We start from the raw sequence: 19,123 nt of genomic DNA on the forward strand, positions 1-19,123 counted from the left end.
AAACTTACTCAGATTCCGTTAAAAAATACAACCACCATCGACCACGTTTGGGGTCTATGTTAAGTACTGCTTTGAAGGCTACTTCATACATCAGCTTTAAATACATCAATTCCACACATACAGATACAACATAAATTATTTTTGCATAGTTTTTCTTTATTACATAATTCTTCCTCCCCCCTCCAGAATATGACTTCTGGAGACAAAAGTTCCTCAACACTTAGGGACTAATGGCATTCCTGGACATGTATTAGTCATGTAATAAAATCATCTTCCAAAAAGTAAGACTGGAAATTAAACTAGCACTGATTAACTGCTGTTGTCCTTTTCTGCAGCTTCACATATTTTCTCAAGATAAAAACCATAACCCTATTCTTTCAACATGTGAGATAAGATGAACTAAATGAGAGTATTTTCCATTTTATCAGCAGCCTTTATTTCCATGTAGTTTCTTCACCAGGCTTCAACTCTCTGTGTGGAAAGAAAAAATAGAGGAAAGTAAAATTAGGGTAATTTTTGTAAAATAATAACTAATAAATGTAATTATTTATTCTACAATACCTTAATTTTGAGACTTAAATATAAATTTAACTTTCCTTGCAATCATTGTCAGTTAAAAATCTTTCAATACTGATAAGCTTCCTCTTCTCTGTCCAAAGCTTCAAGGGATTTTGTCTTCGTAACTCCCATTCATTTAAATGGAAGCACAAAACAGCTGACCTCTAAGGACTTAACAGACTTTTTACGTAATGGAATCCAAAAGGAAAAATTCTACTTCTTTTAAAATCAAACCCTCATTATTTTAGTGGGAAGAGAACTAAGTGTGAAAGCAGAGGGTATTTTTGCAATATGCTGAATACCAGTCCAACTTCACCAGCAACGGCAGTAAGAAAAGTACTAATGTAACAGTGGGGTGGATGATATCGGAAGCTTATCTTCTTTCTCAGAATTAATTTAGGTGAGACCAGAGTAAAAAAATATCCACCTGCAAGCTGATAATAACATTCCTACTATCAGTCCATCCTATGCAACATGATTCTTTTTTTCTGTTGTTTCGTTAACCCTATGGTCTAATATGGAATTAGAAGAACTGTCATGAAGCAATGCAATGCATTAAATTATCTAAACTCTCCCTGAGAAGTCAGCCAGAAAGCCCAAACTGATCACTGTATATAATCACGTCCTTCAGTGAAGATAGAGCAGTTGCCAATGTAAATGTTGCGTTTATTTTCAAAAACTTGGTTATTTTTAAGTTACACAGATTTATAAAAGTATTTAGTTAAAAAGTTCTATGTTCATTTTAAATTTAAGGCAGAAGTTTGCTGTAAACCACTGAAAAGCTGAAAATTCAAATTCAAAGACACTGTTTCCTGCTGAAATTCTGGAGAGGTAAAATAATGGTTTCCACATTTCATGACTAAGAACTTGACAGCAATTAATGATCCTTTCTTTCATGACTAAAATTGCTCCTAAAGATCCAATTTTCAGATGGCATTAGTGACCTAAATCCCTTCATGAATGCCTGCTGAAATTTTAAAGGCTTTCTTCCCTTTAACATTTTGACAACATTACTGATTTTTTTTGCATACTTAAGACTCTCGAAAAGAACAGAGCAGCACTTTGCAAAATAAGTATATATATATTAAGAAGAATCACAAAGCAGACCTTCTATATAATAAGCTCTTGTTTCTGAAGGCAGATAGTTTTTCATCATTCTTTCTGTCCAAATAGCATCCAATCACAAATCCTAAGGGAACAAGGATGTGAACCCAGTGATCGCGCACAGCTTGGGCGAAATTCACCATGGCTGCTAGAAAGAAGAGCGTAACAGATAAGAGTTACTGATAAATATGTACATGGAAACTGTTGCACATCTGGCACCTTTAACTTCACTTACTAGGATCCTACAACCCCATAATAAACGTAAGGGCCATTAAACACTATGAGACACATGAATGTTCTCAAATCCATACACAGGTTTCCTAGCAATAATCCTAACTAACTCCTGGCTCTGGGAAATTATCCTAAAATGGGAGGGAAACAGAGCATCTCTTTTAAGATACTCCTGGTGAAATAGTTCTGTTTAAATGTTCTAGAGTAATTTACCCATAAAGTAACCCAATACAGAAGTTCGCTGTTCTGCAAAACATTACAAATGCATTTGTAACCTTAACTCCAGTAGATGGATGCTTTATTATCTATAACAAGACTGAAAGATGTACGATCAGCGGGGAACTGAGAGCTAAGGAAGAAAGGACATTTCAAAAATCCAGCGAGTTTTTTCCGACGGAACCAAAGCCTTCCGGATTAGCATCTTGCTGGAGCCGTATGAGACACCAAGGAAGTCATATAGCTGCGAGCTCGAAACTACAAAGAAATGAGAGGACAGCCACCAACAGCGCCGTTCCCCTGACAGCCGCGGCGGGCCGGCGGCTCACCACACACCTGAGGCGGGGCGAGGGGCGCGGCGGGAGGCGCTGTCCTCTCCCGGACGCCGTGGCGGCTCCGGCCGGCCCTCAGCGTACCGACCCACGGGAGGGCCCTGCCAGCGTCCCGGCTCCGCCGGGCGCGGAGAAAGGCTGCCCCCGGCCTGCCTGGGACCCCCGCCCGTCCTCCGCACGGCCGTGCCCGCAGGGGCGAGAGCGCCATAAAGCCCCGCGGCTGAGGGGCGCTCGCGCCCGGTCCCCCGGCCCCGTGTCCCGGCCGAAGGGCTAGGGGATAGGGCGAGGCACTCCCGGGGAAGGGTAACGCCGGTACCACGGAAACGCCCTCTCGGCTGCTCCCGCCCCCCGCGCGAGCCCCCACCGTTACCGCTCCTCGCCGCCGCCGGGCCCCGCGCAGCGGCCACACCAAGGGCACCGGGCGCCGCGAACAGGCCGGACGAGCCCACCGGCTGCGCAGGAAAAGGGGGGGCGGGCCCTCACCCCCGGCGGCCCCGCGGTGGTGCCGCCCGTTACCCTTTCACCTTCCCTCCTCCTCCTGCTCCTCCTCCTCCCCGCCTCCCGCAAGATGGTGGAGGGCGCTGCGCGGGGCGGGGGTGGCGGGCGCGCGGCCCGGGGGGCTTGAGGGAGGCCGGCGCGTGGCGGCCCGTGAGGCAGGTAGCGGGAGCGGCGGCGCTCTTCGGGGGGCAGCGCCAGCGCTCGCTGCCCGGTGTCCCCCTCTGCCCCGGGGGGAGCCGGGCCCGGCCCGGTGCTGAGGCGTGAAGCGATCGGTTTGTCCTCGCCGAGCTCGCCCCTCTCTTCCTCCTTTTCTTCTCGGGACTCGGGTGGGCGCGGGACTCTCCCCGTTAACACCGGGCCCGGCCGGCGGGGCGAGGCTCAGCTCATCCGAGCATGGCCGCTGTCTCGGCGGAGGGGCCCGGCGCCTCCGTGCGGGGCCGCCGGCCCGCCCCGCCCCGTGCTGAGCTGAGCTGCGCTCAGGCGCTCGCTGGGCTTGAGGGGTCGCCGCCCTCTTAGCGCTATGTCCCTGGATGCGCCCCCGGTTCGGAGCTGCCTTTAACTGCACTGCTCCTAGTGATTTTTTTTAAACTATATAGAAACCCGTTTTCCTAACAACGAAAGACCTACAACCATCAAAAGTTATTATCTGAGACTTAACTGATACTCGGTAGCCGTATTGAACAGTATTCACAACCGTTACCCTGTGTATTCTTAGAAATGTATGGTTAGATCTAAATTAATAGACTTTTCCTTTGAAATAGTAAATGAAACATTTTAATCCCTCATTCAGATTAGTACTGTTGAAGATTAAACACGTGGAGAGGAAAATGACATCGATTATCAAGTTGACTACGCTTTCAGGGGTGCAGGAGGAATCTGCCCTTTGCTATCTGTTGCAAGTAGATGAGTTTCGCTTTCTTTTGGATTGTGGTTGGGATGAAAACTTTTCTATGGATATTATTGATTCTCTGAGAAAGTAAGTAGTTCAGTTTGTACACTTTTTTTTAATAGGTCTTGTCCTTTTATGAAAGTTTTCAAAATACTGTGCAACGATATGTGTATGGTGGTGTTAAATCAAAAATTATACTCTGTTGTTGCTTGAAGTATGTTTTATATGAAGGGAACTATGCTCCTGAAACATTTCTAGTAAAAATTTGGATTTTTTTCTTGTGAGTCTAATGAATTACATCTATTAACTGTAATTCTCAAAACTGTTCCATGTTTATTTTGGCTTGGATGTTTTGCTTTTTTTATAAACATGACCTAGAGTACAGTTTGTGGGAGACTGACCTTGGCTCTAAACTAATGTTAACTAAGTTTTAAGTGAAAGAATCCTTAGTGTATGTAGGCTGGATGCAAAGTGGTTCAACTGCTTCTTGTTTCAAGTTGAATAGACTATCAGTCAGGAAAACAGCTTCTGTTAGTTATCCTAGCCCTGCAAAGAAATAGACCTGTCTAGACTTTAATACTGAACATCTGCAGGTTTTTAGTAAGGAGCTTTGCTGATGCAAGCATTAATTACAAGGTTAGGACTGAAACATGGAAATTCCTGAAAGAAACGCAGCTTTGTGATGCTATTTTTATAGATTGACTTTTCTGGCATTGACACACTTTTGTAGTGTTTGAAGTCTTTTAACTGAGGATTATTATGTTCTATGGATAACTTCTAAAATTTGTCGAGTGTCTTATCTGAGAAGCAATTAGGTGAGATCCCTTTTTTAATAATAGCCATCAAGAAAAACGTGTGTGCCCCAGTTCCTGTGTGAGGGAACAAAAAGTTTTCAACCTAACTTGTATTTTAGCTTGTTGCGTATGTTTTCTGCCCTCAAGTTTTTCAGTTAGCATAGGTAGTAGCTTTTTAGCATTAGTTCTTATTTTATGCAGTACTTAAGAAGAAAAAAACCTTCTGTTTTTAAAAGGAATAAAACCTCCAAAATTTATGTGCTGCTTTTCTTAAATGATATATTTGACTTTTTGTGTTTTAAGTATTTAGGGATTGTTGTGTCTTTGGTCCTACTACTTAGTCCTTCTCATCAGAAGAAAAGTTGTAGTCTGTTTAAGGTTTTTAGATGTATAAACAATTTGTAGCACTGGCAATTACATTTTTGGCCGCTCAGTTAATGTACTTTCTGGTGTCCAAGTATATATTAAGGTCTTCCTAATTAGGAATTTGATGCAAAACCTATGTCTCCCAGACCTTGAAATTATGTTTCCTGATGTGACTTGCATTTTTAAGTACTTGAATGTTTGGAAATAATTGTAACTTTTAATTATGATTTTAAAAACTTTGTTCTAAACCTGGAAGGACTTAAGTTTTCTTGTTTGGCATTCAGACTGTGTATATATTCTCAAAATAGCCATAATAGTTCTGTATGGTGCTGTATACTCTGTATTTTCACCAACTTCTGTTGCCTCTCTTTTTGTAGACATGTACACCAAGTTGATGCTGTTCTTCTTTCTCATCCTGACCCTCTACACCTTGGTGCTCTTCCATATGCAGTTGGAAAAATGGGGTTGAATTGTGCCATTTACGCAACTATTCCTGTATATAAAATGGGACAGATGTTTATGTATGATCTCTACCAGGTATATTTAAGTTGATACTTTCATACACAGTATCTCTGATACAGTAGAGTGCTCAGGTTCTTGAATGCTCTGTACTTTTGTTTTAGTCCCGCCATAATACTGAAGATTTCACGCTCTTTACATTGGATGATGTAGATGCAGCCTTTGATAAGATACAACAGCTGAAGTTTTCTCAAATTGTGAACTTGAAAGGTAAAGTTGTCACCAGAGTTTCAATAAATGACTTTCAGTGAAAGGCAACAGAGTAATTAAAAGTAACTTTTTTGAAAGGGAGTAAATTTTGTGCATTTTGCAGGGCTAAATTCAGTAGCCTTGTATCAGCTGAATGTTTTACTCAGTAATTATACGTGGAAATGGGTAGAATTTCTGCTTAATGAGGGGGAGGTCATGCCAAAGCATATTTAGACATTTGTTTCTCTTTTGTGTTTTTGTAACTTTTTTTGGAATTTGCTCGTGTCTCTCCAAAGCATTTACTTACCCATGCCTAGTGGTAGGTACCTCAGAACTCTTCAGTAGCTGGTAACACAAAGGAAAGCTTTCTAGAGTGTGGATAGGTTGCAGAGATTAAGTTACAGCATGTGGGTGATTTAATAAGGTGGTCTTCACTGACTGAATGATACTCAGTGTAGCTTATTGCTAGGTACTGTGGCATCCGGAGAATCAGCAGTTTTTCACTCTTGTTGAATTTAAAGGTTAGAATGAAATGGAAACACTGTTCTTCAACAAAAACACATCCAAGCTGATCACCAGCAGCTTGTCTCTGAGGTGCAGTATCTCCCAGTTCCTGAATGCTACTTCCCAAAATACTTGCCCTGTAATTTTGAAAATAGAAGTGGGATAACATCCTTGAAAGGCTGCTGATACTTTTTCAAGATATTTGTAGCAAAGCAAAGCTATGTCTGTGTTGCCTTTTGCATGTTAAAAGTAATTTTAGTGAGCAGTTTTAAAACACCCTACTTTTTTCATGTTCTAAAAGAATTGCTGGGTGCATTTAGAAAGATAATGTATGTTTTAATAATTAAAAGCTGTGTGTTTCTGTTCAGGTTAGTGGCATACAGCAAAGTCAGTGAGTAATGGTCATGGGTGGTCTAGTTTTGCTCTGACAAAGGTACAGGCTAGCACCAATGATGAGGAACAACAGTGCATTAAAAAAAAAGGCACCGGTTGCTGAAAAGATCCATCACCCATGACTGCAGCACATGAACACCTTTCCTGTTATTATTTGATTTGCATGTTTGCCATTCGGGAAAACTTCCAGTTTGTGTAATTTATGTGTGGTTTTGGAAATACCTGGACGATGAATGACATACTAAACATTTTGTGTTGCCCCAGAGAGAGGGGTTTACCTTTAGCCAGTGTACTTGCTTTCATGTGATGTTTGTTATATAATTTACTGTCGTTTAGGTTTATAGTTACAGCAGCTTTGCAGTGCCTCTGAGTACTAGTGGGAGGTGGAGGGAAGAAGTGATCACTTTCTTCTTTTGGAGGCAAAATAGAAGTGAATTGCAAAATACTTTGAAGTAACTGGTTAGATGGGAAGGACAGATAGGTTACTGATTTGTCATACTTCATTTGTGGGTTTTTTTCCCCAGTAATAATTTGGGCATTCATTTGTTTAGAATTACTATCTCTTTTGCAGAGTAATGGGTTTGAATACATATAACATAACTAAAATATTGAAAACTTTTGTAGGCAAAGGGCATGGTTTGTCGATCACACCATTGCCAGCTGGCCACATGATAGGAGGCACAATTTGGAAGATTGTCAAGGATGGAGAGGAAGAAATTGTTTATGCCGTTGATTTCAACCACAAGAGGGAGATGTAAGTTCAACATAGCAAAATACTTTTTTTTTTAGGTGTGCATCATATAGTGTGTGATAAGCAGGTATGGAAGTAGCAATGCCTTTCCAGCTCTAAGACTTCTAATTTCACTTGCATTCAGATTAATTAATTTGAAACAAGCATTAGCTCTGGGTATCTTCTCTCCCCTCGGTTTTATTTGTAAGTTTGAAGCAGAAAATATTCAGCTGCTAAGGGGTTTGATTTCTGTACATGCAAACATTTGGAAACTTGCTGTTACATTTTTTTCTTATAAAATAGAAATGCGAAAAGTGAGATTTTTGCCTTTTTTCCGCAGCCATCTGAATGGATGTTCCTTGGAAATGTTGAGCAGGCCTTCATTGCTTATTACAGATTCATTTAATGCTACTTATGTACAACCCAGGAGGAAGCAAAGGGATGAACAGCTACTGAGTATGTATTCTGTTTGGGCTTGAAAGTAGCAGTAATGTATTGTATTAGCCACAGTAAATTGTTTTTCTATGAGAAATTGATCAGCATCCAAACTAAGAACCTTTACTAAAATTTAACAAATTTTAAATTACTCTTTTCTGATGGTACTGATCCTATGGATTAAATATTTTCCTGTAAACAATGAACCATATTTGAAAGCAGTGTATTTTACCCCGTATCAGTTAATCTCTTAAGGGATTTTTAAATTACCTTCCTCAGCACATGCGTTTTTAAATGCCATTTCACTGTTTGGGAGGGGGGGTGTGTGATTTTTGTTTCTTTTTTAAATAAAGAGAAAGAAAGAAAAAGTCGTATCAGGGCAGTGAGATCTTCAGAGCTACCAAGAAAACTAATTTTGGTGGAAATGTGGTTTGGGATCTTTTTTGAAGTTTAAAAAAAAAACAAGACATGAACATTCTCTTTTTAGTTCAAAGTGTAAGTTGATTTTTTGGTTTGTTTTTAATTCTTAGCTAATGTTTTGGAGACGTTACGAGGTGATGGAAATGTACTGATAGCCGTGGATACAGCAGGCAGAGTTCTGGAACTTGCTCAACTTCTTGATCAGATCTGGAGAACAAAAGATGCAGGATTAGGAGTCTACTCTCTAGCGCTTCTGAATAACGTCAGCTACAATGTAGTGGAGTTCTCTAAATCACAGGTTGGTTTGGATTTTAAAATGCAATTATGAAGAGGGTGATGGAACATGTATGCAAAAGGATCTTGTTTTTCTTTTTAACAGTAAAAAATGGCTAAATACTGGGTATTGTCCTTACCGTATGGTGCATGTTTGTGTCTCAGATCTTTCAATCAAGTAACACACAGTCCAGTCATGGCTATGGGCATGTTTTTTGATAGTAATTTCTGTTTTTATCACCTGTTAGTGTGGCAACTGAGGCATGGACTCTTCATTGAAGTACAGAAGGAAAGACCCTTTATTATTACAATAGTACATACTTAGGCTCTCACCAAAGCTCTTCATAATTAGCAAATCAGCAATTAGATAGCTATCAACCTTTTCTCCTATCAGCATAAGACCACTCTAACACGCACTGTGCAGACCAGTCACTTTCTTGTTCACGCGGTGGTAACTTCTCACAGTTTAGTACTTTTCCACAGTTCAGTGTTGCAGCTGTCTGTTGTTTTTCCCTGCCGCCTTGGCACAACTCAGCAGCTTCTTATCTATCTTTCAAGGCCTGTTTTTCTTCAAAGCCTACCTGTTTCTCAGAGGCTGTGTAAGGCTGACAGGCCGATGTCTCCCACATGTTAGCATGGTTTATAGTTGTTAAAAAAAGAGGACTTAAACTACTTGTTTCTGTTGGTTACGCTCAGCATTATTTCTACACTTGCTAAGAAACATTGATGTAATCACGTGTATTGCATCCTATATTTCATATCAGATTTGTACGTTATTATAGAAATTGTTTTCTTACAGATAACTTTCTTAATACATGTTTTAGGTTGAATGGATGAGTGACAAGTTGATGAGGTGCTTTGAAGACAAGAGAAACAATCCTTTCCAGTTCCGCCATCTCTCCTTATGTCATAGTCTGTCTGATCTGGCTCGAGTGCCTAGTCCGAAAGTTGTTCTTGCCAGTCAACCTGACTTAGAGTGTGGGTTTTCTAGAGATCTTTTCATTCAATGGTGCCAGGATTCCAAAAACTCTATAATTTTAACTTACCGCACTACACCTGGAACATTAGCACGGTTCCTGATTGATAATCCTTCTGAAAAAGTTATAGATATTGAGGTAAGAGTCATCTATATATCTCAAAGTGTTGGTTTTTTTTTATTGTGGGCCATTTGGGAGAATGTCAACTTAGTTTCCTTTTTGATCTACTGAAAGCACTTCTAGCAGCAGAGGGACATCTGAAAATGGTAGGTTGCATGTTTAACCAATTGTGAATAAACTTACATAAAAATAGATCTCACGTTAGGAACTACAGAAAGCTTTTTGGTATTGTGGCAAAATTAGTACTCCACAGAGATGAGCATGAAGTTGCTTTTAAATACTTATCTTTTGACAATGCTTTCTTTTGTGATTTTGTTATAATAGAAGAAATTCTGCTTGTGAGTGGCATACAGATTGCAATATATAATGGATTGTTCTTGCTGGAAAATACTCTGGTTTTAGATGAGAGGAGAATCAGGTCGAATTAGTATAATATATCCTGCCAGAATTAGAAACATAAGAGAAAGCTAGGAATTAAAACACAATTGTTATTCATGCTTTTAAATTATTTTCAATAATTTATATACCTGTGTCTACTTCTCTCTGGCAAGCATTGTTAATTTATGGGAGTCCACTGTGATCACAGTGATAATTTCAATCCTGATGCAGCTTTATTTTAGTTTTAGATTGGATTGGAAGCATTGAATTACAGTATGTGAGTAAATCTGAATTCTAGTAATAGTCTAAGTGACCTATACTACAATTTGATTTTCAGAAAACAAGAAACAAAACTTACCATTGTTTTGCCTCCTAGGATGACTTTTCCAGGTTTTCTTGGTTTGATGTTAGTGACACAAAAATGAAAAAAAAATGCTGCTCATCTCAGAGTATTTGCATTCATTTATTGGAGAGGTATTTTGTGATGATTTTTTAAGAAATATTAAAATCAATTGGCTTTACAAATACTTTTAGAAATGCTGTTTAGACTCTACTAATTGGTAACATTGTCATGGGGATATGTTTGCATAATCTTGTCTTGTATGTGACATAGAACTTGTACTTAACCTTGGTACTTAAACACAAATATTCTTGTCAGCAGCATACAGGAAAAGTATTTAAATCACATCAGCTAATAACATTCATTTTATTTCTATCTGCAGTTGAGAAAACGTGTCAAATTGGAAGGAAAAGAACTTGAAGAATACCTAGAAAAGGAGAAGTTAAAGAAAGAAGCAGCTAAGAAGTTAGAACAGTCTAAAGAGTGAGTATATTGGCTGCTCTTGCATTCTGCTGTTATGCTCGGAGTTGAAATTCTCTGTGATCATTCTGCTGCTTCAACCATTTACAGGGATAAATGAAAATCATAGTTTTGATAGATTTATCTGAGGACACTGAGAAATTGGGAATGTCTGTCTTTTAATCTGTTGTTATCATAGACCTGTTTCATCTGCTATTTGACTGTGAGCTCTTTCTCAGATACATAAACTGCCCTTGTTGTTGCTTAGTGTTATGTCAACTGTTATTTTCCATTCAGTGTGTTTATGTAACATTAAACTTGAAGAATAAAAGGAAGTGCTAGTTTTTTTTGAATGTCATTTCAGGGCAGATATTGATTCCAGTGATGAGAGTGATGCTGAAGAGGATATTGATCAGCCAACTGTACATAAGACCAAACATGATTTGATGATGAAAGGTGAAGGAAGCCGAAAAGGAAGCTTCTTCAAACAGGCAAAGAAATCTTATCCAATGTTTCCAGCCCCTGAAGAAAGAATTAAGTGGGATGAATATGGCGAGATTATTAAGTATGTGGTGGTAATGCATATTTGCATGTAGTAGCTATGAAATAATTCAAGAATAGAAAAATAAAAACGATCATTCTGTCTCTTGCACAACTGTTATATACTCTTCCAACTGCTGTAACTTTTGAACAGTTAGGACAGTTTGCACTAAGGCTCACAGGAAGCTTATGATAGGATTGAAGATGCAAAATGCTGATCCTTGGCCTGTGTTCACACCTCTTAGGATGTGGTTTCATGCCAGACTTATTTTTAATCTGACTTTTTTTCTGCTTTAAATTACACATAATTTTGATAAACTTTTAATGAGGGGGTAGAACATTGGTCATCCTAGAAAAATCCTAGTGATGTTTGTCCTATCTGTATAGGACCTTAATTTGCTAGTATTTCCCGAGACAAAGTTCTTTTTTTCAGTTAGGAAGGTGACATTTTCTAAATGAGCTCTGTTCAAATATGGAAACATTGAAGGCAAGTGTAATAAAATTGTTGGCAGTAACAATTATGAAACATCTCAGTAATAGTCAACATTGCCTGTTTTTATATTATGTAGTGCTTTGTTTTTTCAGTAAGACTATTAAAAGCAAACTGCCTTTCATTCTTTAGACCTGAGGATTTTCTAGTTCCAGAGCTTCAAGCAACAGAAGAAGAAAAAAGCAAATTAGAATCTGGTTTGACAAATGGAGAAGAGCCTATGGACCAGGATTTATCAGATGTTCCTACCAAATGTATTTCTGCAACAGAATCCATGGAAATAAAGTGAGTGGACTTGTTCTTGTCAGTTCTGCTAGGATGGTGGTATAGGTATGGTGCAAATTGTGTAAAGGGATAGCTTGGAATTAAGAAACTGGGAAAGGGCTTGATTTTTTTTTTTTTTTCCCTTTTTTTTTTTCCCTTTCCTCCCCCCCCCCCAGCTATCTAAGTTAGCATTTTACTAGCCTTTCTGGGAGCACAGTACAGAATCTTATGGTTCGCCACTCTTAAGAAATTCATAATTTGTTCCCTGATGGAGACAAGTGAAAGAACAAACAATGCAATAATATGTTAGCATAGATACCCAAATGTACATGTATTTTGTTAAAAGAACAACTTATTCAGATATGCTTAGCTCATGTTTTGGATAACTGTGTAAGTGAATTTTGGGAATTTATAGCGTTGCATGTATATGCTGATATTTGATAGTTCTGTGTTTCACTGAACCACAATATACATTGTGCTGACAGCTTTTGCTGATGTAGAATTATTTCAAAATTTTCAATTTTTAAATGGAGCACTCAAAAGTTTAATATTTTAAACTAAAAAAAATGTTATTCTTGTGGGTTTTATTCAAACTTAGAGCCAGAGTTACATACATTGACTATGAAGGACGCTCAGATGGGGACTCAATTAAAAAAATTATTAACCAAATGAAGCCAAGACAATTGATCATTGTCCATGGACCACCTGAGGCCAGTCAGGACCTTGCGGAATGTTGCAGAGCTTTTGGTGGAAAAGATATTAAAGTTTACATGCCAAAACTGCATGAAACTGTAGATGCAACCAGTGAAACTCACATTTACCAGGTAAGGTACTGGAATGTAACTGCTGTGAACTGTAGTAGAGCTGTGTTGGCACTCTAATCTGGCCCTCCATTCTTTGGGAGAGGAGAGACAATACTACCTATGCATACACTGGTTTTGTGTGAGAAAGACATTAGTAGCGTTTTTCTGTCTTCTGGGTAAGCATTCTTCTTATGGTTATTCATAAGAAATATTTAAAGCTTAAACATGAGATCAGTGTTTTTACCTGTAGTACAAAAAGTGACATTCGTGTCCATAGGAGCATCAGTTTCCTTTACTCAGATCTTAATAGATTTATAATGCCTATATTTAGAGTACCACTGTATGCTACTTGTGATTTGGGATTCTTTTTGGAATCTAAAAGGGAGCCTTAGAGAGCACGGATGGGTGAAAAAAAAAAAAAAGATCCTTTGTACCTATGTAGTACCTGAGAATGAACATGTAAAGTTAGGAGCAAGTTAATATTAAAAATAAATAAACAATATACCCCTACCCCCCAAAAAAAAGTTAACGTGATGGCTCTTGGAAAGTGAGGTTATGATGTGTTGCACTGTGTTAACATATTGCATGTAATTTCGTGGTTAAGCTCTAAATAAGAAAACTTGAATAACTTATGTGAAGTATGTGAAAATTGTGTGTGGTTCCAATTCAACTTTTGAAGTTGTTCAGAGGAAAGTCTCTCAAATGCACTTCAGGCATTAGTCCTATATTCCTTCTGTCATTTTAAATCTAATAGCAAAACATCAGTAGAATTGTTGAAAGAAGTACTCTTGCTTCTTTCCAGAGAAAAATCTGCTACCCTGTAGGAGGTGGAAAGTTCTTGTTATTCAAAATGATAAAGTTCTGAAAGTCTTAAAGCAGCAGTGTTTTCAGTGTTTAGTTTGTTGGCTGTTGGGATTTTTGGTTTTGGGGGTTTTGTGTGGGTTTTTTTTAAGATATGAGGATTGTTAGTGTTTTAAGAAATGACACAATTATGATTTTTTTTTTCACAAAATATCTGAATCGAATTGTAATGGTATTGAATTTCAATTTTTTTTTTTTAGTATAAGGGGGAGATTCAGGCTACTGCATAGCTTCAGTTTGTTTTTCTGTTTGAAGCTTTCTGAACAGGTGAAGTACACTGGAGACACTGAATTAGAAAATATAATAATAGATGTGCGTGGGACTTTAGAATCCCAGTGTCTTTTGAGTGGAAAGTGCTGCAAGTGGATACTTGGTTGCAGTATCCTTCATACAGTTGCAGCCTTGATTCTGCTGTGGGGGTCATGCACAATCTCATCTGGATAACAGTCTTCCAGAGTAGGGCTTTATTTAATGGGTTAAAGTCCTGGGATGCACCAGAGGAATCAGGATAAGGTAATGTTATGGCCACTTTGAAAACGGTGTTTACGACTCCCTTCTTACAGTAAAATATTAGTTACAGTTTTTGTGGAGGGTTGAAATTTGGAACTCCTGTTCAGTAACTTAAATGTGTCTATAAAAATTTTCCTTAAATTTACTAAGGCCAACTGAGGAACTCCTTGGCTGCAAAAAGGCTTTCTGATGTTTTAAAAGGAATTGATTACACTGGCTGTAAGTTTAACTCAAGTTTGTAGTCATATAGATTCTTTTTTTATTTTTAGCAAGGCAAAAAACCCCTGATCTCTGCTGCTTTTTAGGTTGAGTAGTGACATGAGGGTTATACAAATTATGTTTTGAAAGTATAGAACATCTTGCCTTGCTGATACCAATTCCCTCCTTGCCTTCCCCAAAAGAGTAGGAATCAAACCTATGTGGAGAGACAGTGAAAGGAAAACTGATAATTTTTAAAGCCTGAAGTAAGATCTTTGTGTTTTCCATCGAACTAATAGTGCTTTTATTTTTGTGCAACCCAGGTCAGGTTAAAAGATTCTCTTGTCAGCTCCCTTCAGTTCTGTAAAGCCAAGGATGCTGAGCTGGCGTGGATAGATGGTGTTCTGGACATGCGGGTTTCAAAAGTGGATACTGGAGTTATTTTGGAAGAGGGAGAGCTGAGGGAAGATGAAGACTTAGAGATGCAAGTGGATGTGCCTTCTTCAGACTCTAGTGTTATTGCACAACAGAAGGCCATGAAAAGCCTCTTCGGTGATGATGACAAGGAGATGTGTGAGGAGAGTGAGATCATTCCTACTTTGGAACCTCTGCCACCTCATGAGGTACAGAAATTATGCTGATCTGGACATCGTTTTTTAAGAGTTCTGTATTCATTTGTCTTTTTCTAGTGCTTAGAGGTTGATACTCTTATCTTACTTTAAAGAAAGCCTAACTGAAACTGATTTTCAGATTTGGTTTTCTCTTTGTTAAATCTGGTACTGTTCTTTGTTTAGATTTTATGCTTTTAGCAAGAATGATCTTGCATCCACTAACAGTGCCTAGCATACAGTACTATCTATTTATGAAGATAAGATTTTAGTTAGTACGTTTCATATTTGTAGTTAGTACTTGCAGGTTTGGAAATTAGTTGGTGTTTAGTCAGTCTTGGATTTTGTTATGTTTTGTTGATGCTATGGAAAATACTTCATATACTCGAGATATAGATCTTTGAAATTTATACATCTCTACTTCTATAGCAGTGATTTGAGAGTTCATTAATCTTTTTCTATAAATTCATCTTTACTCTAAAAATAATTTGCATGTAAGTAGATATTATTTTATCTTTTCATTGAATGATTACAATGCCTTCCAGTCCCAGAATTGCTTTTTAAGATACTGTTGCACAGTCCTAAATGTAGTCTGTTCTAGGACCTAGATAAATGTGGAGACAACTCTAAAGTCTGTTCAGATTCATGACAGCTGTTATAGAACTATGTACTAATCAGCAGTACAGCTTACTGCAGCTCTGTCCCTGGCATAACATGGCTTGGAAGAGGGATCTCCAATGGCAGCTTTCCATTTATTTTCAATAAAACTTGTCCTTTACTTGACAGATGACTTCTAAGGCCTTCCTATCCTGAAATGTCTTGGTGCAGGTAAACAGAAATAGAACCAATCTTCTCATTTATAGTCCTGTAGTTTAGGCCACACTGCTGCCAGCACAGTGATGAGATCTTTGGAAAAATGGAACGTATTAAGTAGCAGAAGTGTTCAAATTGTCTGTATCATTTAAAGGTTCTTGGACATCAGTCTGTGTTTATGAATGAGCCAAGACTGTCTGACTTCAAGCAAGTTCTCTTGCGAGAAGGTATACAAGCTGAGTTTGTAGGAGGAGTGCTTGTATGCAACAATCTGGTGGCTGTTCGCAGGGTAGGTGTTCTGTGTCTTAAACTCTTTGGTAAATAATATTCTAAATTTTCTCATTAGTGTAAAGATAACAAATTGAAACATGTCTTTTGTTTCAGACTGAAACAGGGCGCATTGGATTGGAAGGCTGTCTCTGTCAGGACTTCTATAGGATAAGAGACCTTTTATATGAGCAATACGCTATTGTCTAAGAAGAGTGCTGCAAAGATGGATTTACTTGAACTTTTAAAGACAATGGGAATTCCTCCCAATTTTGACTTTTTGTAGTTTTCTAATTTATACAGGGGAAACCCAATTCATAAAGAACAATTAACTACCCTGAACATGTAAATAACTGCTATTGTCATTCTTCATAAATATGTTGGTACATTCCATGTTGTTGACTTTCAAACCATTATGACTTGCTGTCTCCTACATAATACTTTGTGAATTAATTAGTGACTATGAACCCTTCTCAGGAAAGGCTCAATTTGTCAGGACATGTTTTGGTTTCATAGATTCCCTGCCAAAGAGTACAAGTATATAAAAGTCATGATTCTGTTCTAAAATAAGATTAGATAGAGAATTGTGGGCTTCTTTGGTTTTGTTCTGTTTGGGTTTGGGTTGTATGGGGTTTTTTTTAAATAACTTCTACTTAGGGAACAGTATTGAGCCTTTTTTTTTTTTTTTTGCAATGGAAGTTAGTTAAAGTACATTTTTAATAGTGCACTTAAAGCTAGACTACCTAAACTTTCCCCCAGTGTTAATCTGACTGCATGTTAACGTTGTATCTGCTTCATCTTACTGATTTGTTCCAGAACAGCATTTCATATTCTATATAAAGTATTAATCTGCAGGATCAAAAAATTACTTTGGAAAGGTACTCCAAGAAGACTGGATAATATTGACAGGCAGTTTAAAATCCAGTAATTGTGTGCTTCAGAGTAACTTCTATAGTAATTTACAGAATTTGTAACTTCTAGCTTTTGCAAAATTATGCCAACTATAAAAATCTCTCCTGAGTTCTGATTTTAATACTTTCAAAGTCTAAAGCCATTATCCATGCGTTTCTCTGTCCAGAGTGCCATGAGCTAAGTTCAGGAAGATCTTGTCTTGAAATTTGAGTTCATTTTGTGCTTTTGTGCCATCTTTCATTCTAGTTGCATGTTTTGTGCCATTTTTCATTCTAGTTGACAATGGGACTTATTGTAGCTGCTGATGCTAGGAATTGATTTTACTTTTTAGGTGAAGATTAGCACAGTTTTGGACATCTTAATTTCTCAAATTAATTTATGCAAACAAAGGGCCTCTTGAGAGTTTATTTAATCTTTTTTTTTCCTGTCCACATATGAACCACCAGCTTTGGCAGTGGAGGGTTGCTTGCTTGTTTTTACATACAACAGCAATGTAATATGTGCTCTCTGTGTGTATGTTTAAATAAAACCTTTTCAAAAAGTGGAAAAAATAGCCCTGTGGGCTGTCAATGGAAAGATAATTTACTTTGCAATTCATTCTTGACAAATAGTTTTCTATCTGATCTTCAGATTATTTATTCTGTTTAAAATAGTAACTTAAAACTGAAGACCGTGTTAAAAACCAAAACCTGCTAGAACTATATACTAAAAGTGTAAAAAAAAATTGAAAATGCTAAGTGAGAATGTATTTTGTTACACAAAGAAAATCTTGGCTACGAATGGCTGAATGGCTCAACACATTGGGGGTTTTTTAACAGTATAGAAAAATGTTTATTTTCCATTATATTGGCAGACAGCTGCATAGAAATGCTCTGGTTTTGTAGTGATGCTATGTAAATCTATATGATACTGGATGCTTGTTGGTGAATACTACTGTATTGCTATTGTTGCTGATACTAATGAAGTTTTATAAAATGAGTTACTTTGTACATAATCATATTGGCCTTAGGACTTCTAACTTGAGGGCCTTGGGTGGACAGAGATCACACATGCCTGCATTAAATATAAAAATAAAGATGAAATCCCATAGGAAGTCAAACAAAAACAGTACTATTTTTAAAGAAAGGGGTAAAAACAAGACAGTGTGATCATAAATCTTTCTATTAGATTTGTTGGGTGTTTTTTTAACCTATTGATGCAAATTCAGCTAAATGTAACAGAAGTTTAATGTCACTAATTAATCACTTAGTTCCTGTGTTCTGATTAAAAAAGAGAACCCAAAATTAGTGCCATCATAAAGGAAAAGGCTCAAGTATAAGCAAAGCATCTAACTGTTCTTTTGTAGTGCATTCAGCATTACTGTGGCTTGAAATCAGACCTAGAAAGCTGATGTGCAAAGTGATAGGAGTTGTCTGAGTGCTGGGACTGGGGGAAGCCTGAGTTTGTGGTCAGTTCTGGTAGTGAGAGGGATGAAGGGGGATGTGGAACATCTGTAGTAAACAGGCAGCAGCTGCGCTGTGGGGCAGGTGTGCTCCTTGGCTATGCATTCATTACCTGTAAACAATGTGGAATGAAGCAAATTCCCATTAATTTTGCTTAGTCTGCTATCAGTTCTCTGATAAATTATTGTTTGTTTTTATTAGAGGTTTGTTGGAGAAGGGCAGGGGTGGTTGGGTTTTTTGTTCTTAGCTGTGGTTAGCTTTAAACAGTAATTGAACTTCTCTGTGTAATTTTCAGCATTACTAATCTGGTTCTTGTTTGTATCTGAAACGAAAGATTCATTTCCCTTTACCTCCACAAAATGTCAGTGCTGCCATGGACTGTAAACTGTATTGTCTGACTTTGCATTTTCTCCATTAGCAGTACAAATTTGATAAGGAGTACCATTTCTTACTCTTTGCTCTATTGCTCTTGAGGGCAAGAACATTAACTTCAAGTCAAACCTAGTTGCTGACCATTTAAAAACATTTCCTCCTACGGGTCTTGGATAATTCAGATTCCTCAACTAAGAAGAGCTAAAGGGGTGTAGAGACACAGGAAAGTCGGGAACTTGCCTTCCCCCACCCCCAAAGTATTTGTGGGTAAACCCTAGCTTTTGTATTCTCTACTTTCTGTGCCTGTGTAGTAGAATA

At 38.1% G+C, this 19,123-nt stretch overlaps 2 protein-coding genes across 7 annotated transcripts; one reads left to right on the plus strand and one right to left on the minus strand.

Moving 5' to 3' along the window:
* Positions 1 to 135: 135 nt before the first annotated feature.
* NDUFB1 (NADH:ubiquinone oxidoreductase subunit B1) lies at positions 136 to 2,954 on the minus strand. 3 transcript variants are annotated; one of them, XM_074908565.1, is made up of 3 exons: positions 2,812 to 2,954; positions 1,666 to 1,810; positions 136 to 471 (listed from the first exon to the last, which is right to left on the minus strand). In XM_074908565.1, the coding sequence occupies exons 2-3, from the start codon at positions 1,803 to 1,805 to the stop codon at positions 435 to 437; spliced, it is 177 nt and encodes a 58-aa protein (XP_074764666.1). In that variant the 5' UTR covers positions 1,806 to 1,810; positions 2,812 to 2,954; the 3' UTR covers positions 136 to 434. The 3 variants fall into 3 exon arrangements, with proteins under 3 accessions (XP_074764666.1, XP_074764667.1, XP_074764668.1); XM_074908566.1 differs by having other exon boundaries at positions 1,666 to 1,807; positions 2,812 to 2,940; XM_074908567.1 differs by having other exon boundaries at positions 2,806 to 2,879.
* On the plus strand, positions 1,820 to 17,966 carry CPSF2 (cleavage and polyadenylation specific factor 2). 4 transcript variants are annotated; one of them, XM_074908564.1, is made up of 15 exons: positions 1,820 to 2,753; positions 3,730 to 3,915; positions 5,366 to 5,525; positions 5,612 to 5,717; positions 7,218 to 7,347; positions 7,664 to 7,779; positions 8,289 to 8,476; positions 9,276 to 9,566; positions 10,649 to 10,749; positions 11,090 to 11,290; positions 11,888 to 12,040; positions 12,618 to 12,843; positions 14,715 to 15,014; positions 15,967 to 16,101; positions 16,197 to 17,966. In XM_074908564.1, the coding sequence occupies exons 2-15, from the start codon at positions 3,767 to 3,769 to the stop codon at positions 16,287 to 16,289; spliced, it is 2,349 nt and encodes a 782-aa protein (XP_074764665.1). In that variant the 5' UTR covers positions 1,820 to 2,753; positions 3,730 to 3,766; the 3' UTR covers positions 16,290 to 17,966. The 4 variants fall into 4 exon arrangements, with proteins under 4 accessions (XP_074764665.1, XP_074764661.1, XP_074764664.1 ...); XM_074908560.1 differs by lacking the exon at positions 1,820 to 2,753 and adding an exon at positions 2,997 to 3,094; XM_074908563.1 differs by lacking the exon at positions 1,820 to 2,753 and adding an exon at positions 3,004 to 3,098.
* Positions 17,967 to 19,123: the final 1,157 nt, after the last annotated feature.

This window comes from Athene noctua, chromosome 6, assembly GCF_965140245.1.
Source record: "Athene noctua chromosome 6, bAthNoc1.hap1.1, whole genome shotgun sequence".
Classification (NCBI taxonomy): Eukaryota; Metazoa; Chordata; class Aves; order Strigiformes; family Strigidae; genus Athene; species Athene noctua.

Excerpts from the sequence above, each read along its gene's own strand:
- CPSF2 (XM_074908564.1), top strand. The coding sequence starts at position 3,767 with ATGACATCGATTATCAAGTTGACTACGCTTTCAGGGGTGCAGGAGGAA. Across the intron at positions 3,916-5,365 it reads ATTATTGATTCTCTGAGAAA|ACATGTACACCAAGTTGATG; the intron begins GTAAGTAGTTCA and ends CTCTTTTTGTAG. Across the intron at positions 9,567-10,648 it reads AAAAAGTTATAGATATTGAG|TTGAGAAAACGTGTCAAATT; the intron begins GTAAGAGTCATC and ends TTCTATCTGCAG.
- NDUFB1 (XM_074908565.1), bottom strand. The coding sequence starts at position 1,805 with ATGGTGAATTTCGCCCAAGCTGTGCGCGATCACTGGGTTCACATCCTT. Across the intron at positions 472-1,665 it reads AAGAGCTTATTATATAGAAG|AGAGTTGAAGCCTGGTGAAG; the intron begins GTCTGCTTTGTG and ends CTTTCCACACAG.